At 32.7% G+C, this 6967-nt stretch overlaps 1 protein-coding gene across 1 annotated transcript in view; it reads right to left on the reverse strand.

Annotated features, from left to right (window-relative positions):
- Positions 1-1675: 1675 nt before the first annotated feature.
- Positions 1676-6967, reverse strand: part of LOC145249456 (uncharacterized) — a 26928-nt gene continuing 21636 nt past the window's right edge. Inside the window, exons 5-7 of the mRNA XM_080111022.1 lie at positions 4773-4847; positions 3997-4062; positions 1676-1901 (exon numbers count right to left, since the gene is read on the reverse strand). Coding sequence (XP_079967148.1) covers positions 1789-1901; positions 3997-4062; positions 4773-4847 — 254 coding nt within the window. The 3' untranslated portion in view covers positions 1676-1788. The remainder of the gene's footprint in view (positions 1902-3996; positions 4063-4772; positions 4848-6967) is intronic.

The raw sequence follows: 6967 nt of genomic DNA on the forward strand, positions 1-6967 counted from the left end.
TCAAAATTTTCCCCGATTCCGATCCAATTACTGCTTCCGTTCTAAATTTCCGATTCCGATTCGATTCCCGATTCCGATTCTTTTAATATTTATAAATATTCAATTAGAGATTTTTTTTTTTTTTGTAAATTTTCAAATTTTTACATAAACCACGGGTAATTTCGAGGTATATTTTTTCTCAAATGTTTTCCTTGTAATGTATTGCAAATTGAAAGACAACGAAAGGTTTATTTTGATTTTAAACAAAACTAAATGGTATCAGTTCGTCGTTAATATACAACATGCTACTTGAAAGTTTTCATAAACAATATAAAAAGTCGACGATTGGTAGATAAAATCAATAAATTTGGTGGGCTATGTAATTTGCTTTGCTGTAAAAAACAACAACAAAAAAACGAGATGCAAATAATAATAACAACTAGCAAGACCTGCGGAAATTCCACAGGGAACTCATTCTTATGAAATATACTGATGTTGGTATTCATAGCGTAAATAGAGATTCTTATCAAAGTATTCTTATGTACATCTATACCAAAAACACTTGTAAACTTTTTTTTTTGTATTTTAATTTTTATTTCCATACTTTGTGGACCAGGCGCGTACGAAGACCCCACAATTTTAATGAATCATCATTATGCCAGATCAAACATACACATTCTTGTGTCTCGATACATCTTCTATCATTATATGCAATCAGTTTTCTATAATAGTCACCCTATTTGTGACCAGACACACACAGACGTTCAGCTTTATATATATATATATATATATATATATATATATATATATATATATATATATATATATGTATATATATATATATATATATATAAGAAAATCATGGAATATATATATGTGTGTGTGTTTGTGTTTGTGTGTGTGTGTGTGTGTGTGTGTGTGTGTGTGTGTGTGTGTGTGTGTGTGTGTGTGTGTGTGTGTGTATTAGTGTTGTATGAATTCAAAATGTATAATACTTAAAAATACAATAGGGCCCTTATGATAGGTCATCATCATTTTCTTTCTTTTTATTTCCTCTTCTTTTTATTCCTTTTCTCTTTCTTCCTTCTTCTGTCAATCATTGCCATCTTCGATAAAAAAACGTCTTGTCTTCTTTTCGTTTTTGCATATCTTGTGAATTTATTTACATATCGAAACATCGTACAGATATTTTTTCACGTGTGACAGAAACGCCATATGAGAGATTTAAAGAACATAAACACGATGAAGAATCGTTTAGAAATAAGTCGAAACATTCAATTAACATTGAATTATACATTCAATTAAATTTTCAGTTGCGCATTCAATTAAACATTCACATAAATAATCAAAATCATATTAAAGATAAGATATTTAATTAGCTATACAAGTAAACATTCAAATAAATATTAAATTTAGCATTCAATTAAATATTCGATTTATTATCCAATTAAATAGTTAATTAAACATTCATTCAAATATTAAATTTATACTTAATAAAACATTCATTTCAATATCCCATTAATCATTCAATTAACATCCAAATAAATAGTCAAATAAATATCCAATTATATACAACGGGGATTCATTTCATTGTTAGATTTGACCTACACTTGTTTCTGATTCAAAGTTTGTAGAAATTTTCAGAAATCGATATTTATAGATTCAAGCTTTCAACAGTCTTGGGTAATTTTGAAGAATGAATAAAAATGAATTTTAAAAAAAGTTTTTTTTTTTTTTAATGATCGGTTACGTATTGTCTGATCTCGGCAAATCATTGTAAGTCCATCATTTTTTTTTCTTTTTTAATTTTTAAGTTCTTTTCATGTCAACTGTTGATCCGGGCATTTCGGAAGTAGACATTTTCGGACATAACCCACCAACCGCCATTTTACTGCAGAGAACATTTAACGTTTCTTGACTTTCTGGAATAGAAGTGAAATAAAATGTTGGCAATTAGTATTTCTTTTCAATGTGTAGGTGAAAGTAAAAAACAAAAACAAAAACAAAAACAAAAAAAACAAAAAAAAACTTACGATCCATAAAAACTGATTAGCAGATGAGATTAAAGACAGACTTAAAATACACTTGGTTACTTCATTAAATTAACGGAATTTACCTTTCATATTAACTAGCGGGGCGTACCCGGCGTTGCACGGGTGTTTGTAGGTGTGTGTATGGGGGGCGGGTAAGTAATAACCCTGTTAAAAAAATCGGAAAAACAAAACAAAAATAAAATCAGAAAAAAAAAACATGCAATCTTAAGATAACAACGTTGTGTGTGTAGGGCTGGGGGGTAAGAAAAAGCCCCGGTGTTTAGAGGTGTAAAAGAAAAAAAAGTTTGGGTCGGAAGGAGGGCGTGAACCCGAAGCTTCGAGGGTAAGGCGGAAAAAAAACTCGACACGTTACACGTACGCCAAAGAAACGAACAACAAAGTAGTGACAAAATGAAACGTTTAAAAAAACAACACGTTAAACTAACATGAACGTTTTCTAGGTCAAACATGACGTCATGGTCGCAGTAGTCGTGGAAAAGGCAAAATGAAGGAACGATTTTTTTTTTTGCTACACCCTCCCTGTACAAAACTGATGATTTTAGGGTGAAGGAATTAATGTTTTGGGCCAATTTTTCGATATTTGTCGGGCGAAGGTTGGAGCTTTAAAATGATACATGCCCGTGTCGAAAGTTTTTGCGAGACATACAAACACACACACACACACACACAAACGTTTTCGCTTTTATATATATAGAAGATGAAGATAACTTAAAAAGACTATACACATAAACGTTTTGAGAGAGAGAGAGAAAGAGAGAGAGAGAGACAGACAGACAGACAGACAGAGGAGATTGGAGTTGGGAGAGAGAGTTTTTTCACACAGAACGATAAAGAAAACAACACTACAGCTTTATTCTAAAACTTTTATTGAAAAAGTAAATTCAGGTAACTTGATTATGTAGTAGAACTGAAATCCATTTAATGTACCCGCTTTCAGCCTCAATCGCCGCCTCAATACGGGTCCGGAATTGGGAGCATGCATTTTCCACAAGCATCGGTGGTAGCTCGGAGAATATTGGGCAGATGGCGGCGATCATGCTTGCTTTTGTGTTGTGGGAGATCATGTTTGTTATGTTCTCGACGTAGTAGTCCAGCAGGTTAAGGTTGGGGGGGGGGGGGCAGTGAAACAAAGGTACAAAGTCGTAGCTCTCCTACTGAAGGCAAATCTAGGTTTCTTTGGACTTGTGGGCCGGCGCTGTCTTGCTGCGACACCCAGGATCTGTCAGCGGCAACCTGATTGCACCAGGGGATCACCACACTCTTTAGCACATCCGGGTACACTTTGGTGTTGACTTTCAAGCCGACTTCGAAAGTGTGAGGTGGCATGATGTGGCCCTCACTTGAAACCACACCAAAGAACATAACTGTGACCTGAAACTTCGTTGAGCCGTGCCCTCAAGCATTGAACCGTTCGGATTTGCATTTTGAGGGTGCTGGCAATGGTCCTGCTGTCATAACTTGGATCGGTAGAGAGCATGAGTTGTACAGCACCACATCTCCGATCTCATTCATTTAACATTATGTCACTTTCAGACATCATAGAAGGCTCCTATCGCTCTTATTATTTGTACGCAAATGACCAACTGCAATGAAAAAGAAAATCGGTTTTCATCAAACAGAAATGGAATCCTGTCGTATTTTCTAGGACGACAATTTTATCCTTATACCCTGTATATATATATATATATATATATAATCTGAAAATATTGGATATATACATAATTATAATTGAATAATAATTCTAATTATTCTTTTATACCTAGTATAATAATAATAATAATTCTAATTATTCTTTTATACCTCCATAAAAAAGCAAGAACAAAAACGTTCCGGATATCGGCTCTAGTTTTTTGCCCCAGCTTAATTTATATTTACTATCTATATGTTTAAGTGACGTGATATTGGTGTCATGCTAAACCTGCTCGTTTCAGTAAACTTTAAATTTTCCAAGAATGAAGCTTACCTTTTAATTTATGTTCCACGACCAAATTTGTATTCCTTTCTTCGTCAACAGCCGTGCTGAGACCAACTGCAATAAAATAAATGCACACATTTATTATGTGGCGATAATATATCAATAAAATATTAAAACTCAGAATTCTAGTTGATAAGCAGATCACATATCGTCAGCTATCTTTGCACATTAAATTCAAATAACCAAGTCAGTATTTAATGAAAGTGTGTAACAAGATTGTACGCGGGGTGTTTGGATTGCGAAAAAAGAACAATTCCGCTTCTAAATTTAGATGAAAAAATTATGTTAACGTGTCAAAGGAAGTGACGTAAAAAATATTAACTCTAAAGAAAGTAAGTGGCAAAAAGACAAAAATTTTCCTATTATATTGTTATGTTATGGGCAAATTTTCGTTCACTACCATTTTTTAACTTTTGTTCGCCTCAAACAAAGCATACTGCCACTGAAGCGTAAGTAGCTACTGCAAATTTATAGGAGCAACCTGAGTAGGGAGTTGGGTAGCAAGATGTTTGTTTACATTACATTTAAAATGGTAGATTGTATAGAGCAGTTAACGGAGTTGGTGGGAAGTAGTTGGCCGTGGCGACTCTTATACGAGAAGCAATACCCATCACTCTTGTGCCTTGACACTTCATCTTACCGGACCGTTGTTTTTTGTTATCTTTTTTTTTTTTTTTTTTTTTTTTTTTTTTTTTTTTTTTGCTTTAGTAGTAATTTGCACGTTATTCGATTTCGAAAAAAGACAACACCAAAAGAATTCTTACATCGAAGTCGTTTCCGGTTTTGTGCGGCTCTTTTCTTCAATTTCTTTGCTTTCGTCAAAAGATTTCGCAACTTTTCTAAAAAGAACAACAAAACGATAAGAAATTAAAATATAATAAAAATCAAATATCATTGTAACAGATTTGTCTCGCTTTCAAATTAAATTTTATATATCATGCATTGTTATTTGTTTACTTCTTTTAATGTTAAAGGTGATTTCATTGGATAGAATCTAAAAACAAACATCAATTTTACCACCATTTTACCTGCAGGAATACATATATACTAGCAGATTACCAGGAGTTACCAGGTATTAAACGTAACATTAAATTACTTTATAAAAAACGAAAGACACTGATACATGCGCATACGAGCATTATGTATTTTTCTAAACAGTTCACTTCGTGTAAATTAAAAAAAAAACTCGAGCTGAGATCGAAACCAAAACCTAAAGACAGTGAGTTATGTACGATAAGCATCAGACCAACTTGGCACGATCGTTACAAAGTGTTTTCAAACGTACTTATTCATAACATAAAGAACCTGTCATGTTTCATGGCCGCGCACACGCATTCGTTTAGCAGTTGACAAACAAATAAAAATCTGATGACCAAAATACTAATTTTTGACCCCTTAGTAGCCCTTTTTCCGGGTGAAAACCGATTAAAAAGTTTTCCACATATCTGAATACTCTATATACCAAATTTCAAGTCTGTACATTAAAAATTCGTTGAGTATATAGGTTCAGAAGTGTTCTCACACACACATTCTCACTTATTTATATATATATATATATATATATATATATATATAACATACGAAACTACTTTATGTGGATGACTATAAATATATATATATATATATACATATATATATGCATATATATATGCATATATATATATATGCATATATATATATATATATATATATTACCCTTGTAAGAGTAGCTGCGCATGTAATTGTGAGACAACGCTTGCACAATCTCTAACCAAACCTCTCTTTAATCGCACCGCTTAGGCCTAGTAACAAGGAAAGGCACAAGACTGAAAACAATGTCGTGGTAAGCGGAGAGCTTATATAGTACCCAGAATTGCCAAATAGTCACCCATTTTAATACTGGCCAGGTTCAACGAGGCTTAACCAGTGATCGGACGGAAACCAGTGTGTCATCGTGATTATGCTGCCATAATTACAGAGTAGAAGAAAAAAGTATTAAAAACTATTATTAATAAAAATGTGCAACCAATAGACCCAAAAAAAATAAAATGAATCATCTACTACAATAAACTTAAAACCTTTAACCTGATTATAACTAATAACTCCTCCTCGACTGAGTTGCTTGAGACGACTGACTTGGCATATGAATTTAAATCTCTTTTGGGCGACTGTAAAGAAGAAAGCATATACATAGGTTTGACTACCACAACACTGTTGAGGAGATTAACTATGCATCGCTCGAAAACAGTGCTATATTTAACCATCTGTCTAATCAACATTCGTTTCCTTTGACCTAATTTATGAAGATTTTAGTTGACAACACAACTACCCTTGAACTTGACCAAATAATAAACAAAAACTTGAAATACTAGAAGCATTACTTATAAAAACTAAAAATCCGACATCAATAAAAAAATAAATGTTACCAATAGTAGTAATATCCTGAAACGTTTGTAAAGTTATTAAAATAATTAATCAGTGGAATAAATATGTACATTGTTTAAAAAAAAAACTTTATAGATTGTTCAAAACTAATTAGATTAATTTATCCCTGGCGATGAATCCAGAAAGATTGGAAAGTACTCGAACTTACAACAAATATAGCAATTACATCAGCCAGTTCGTGCCAGAAGTGAAAAAGATTATTTGGAAGATGGAAAGGGTCCAAAACAAAATTAATAGACAAAAACCGTCTGTTTTATTTAATGAAATATGCTCAAGAGAAATAATGCAGCCTATAATCATAAGATCACTCTGGTCGTCTAAGCATTAATATAAATGTTAATTTCAACTGTATTTCTCGCGGTTAACGTGGTTTGTTTCTTGCTAATGAAGTCAGAGATAGCTTCCTGGCCAGGTTCGAATCTCCCGACCGACTGTCATCGTAACTCCCCGTACTTATGAAAGTATGAAATACTAATGTGTGTAGATATTAAAATAATTATATATATATATATATATATATATATAGTAATTTATA

Source organism: Euprymna scolopes, chromosome 28 (assembly GCF_053919585.1).
Source record: "Euprymna scolopes isolate OS-2025 chromosome 28, ASM5391958v1, whole genome shotgun sequence".
NCBI classification, from domain to species: Eukaryota; Metazoa; Mollusca; class Cephalopoda; order Sepiida; family Sepiolidae; genus Euprymna; species Euprymna scolopes.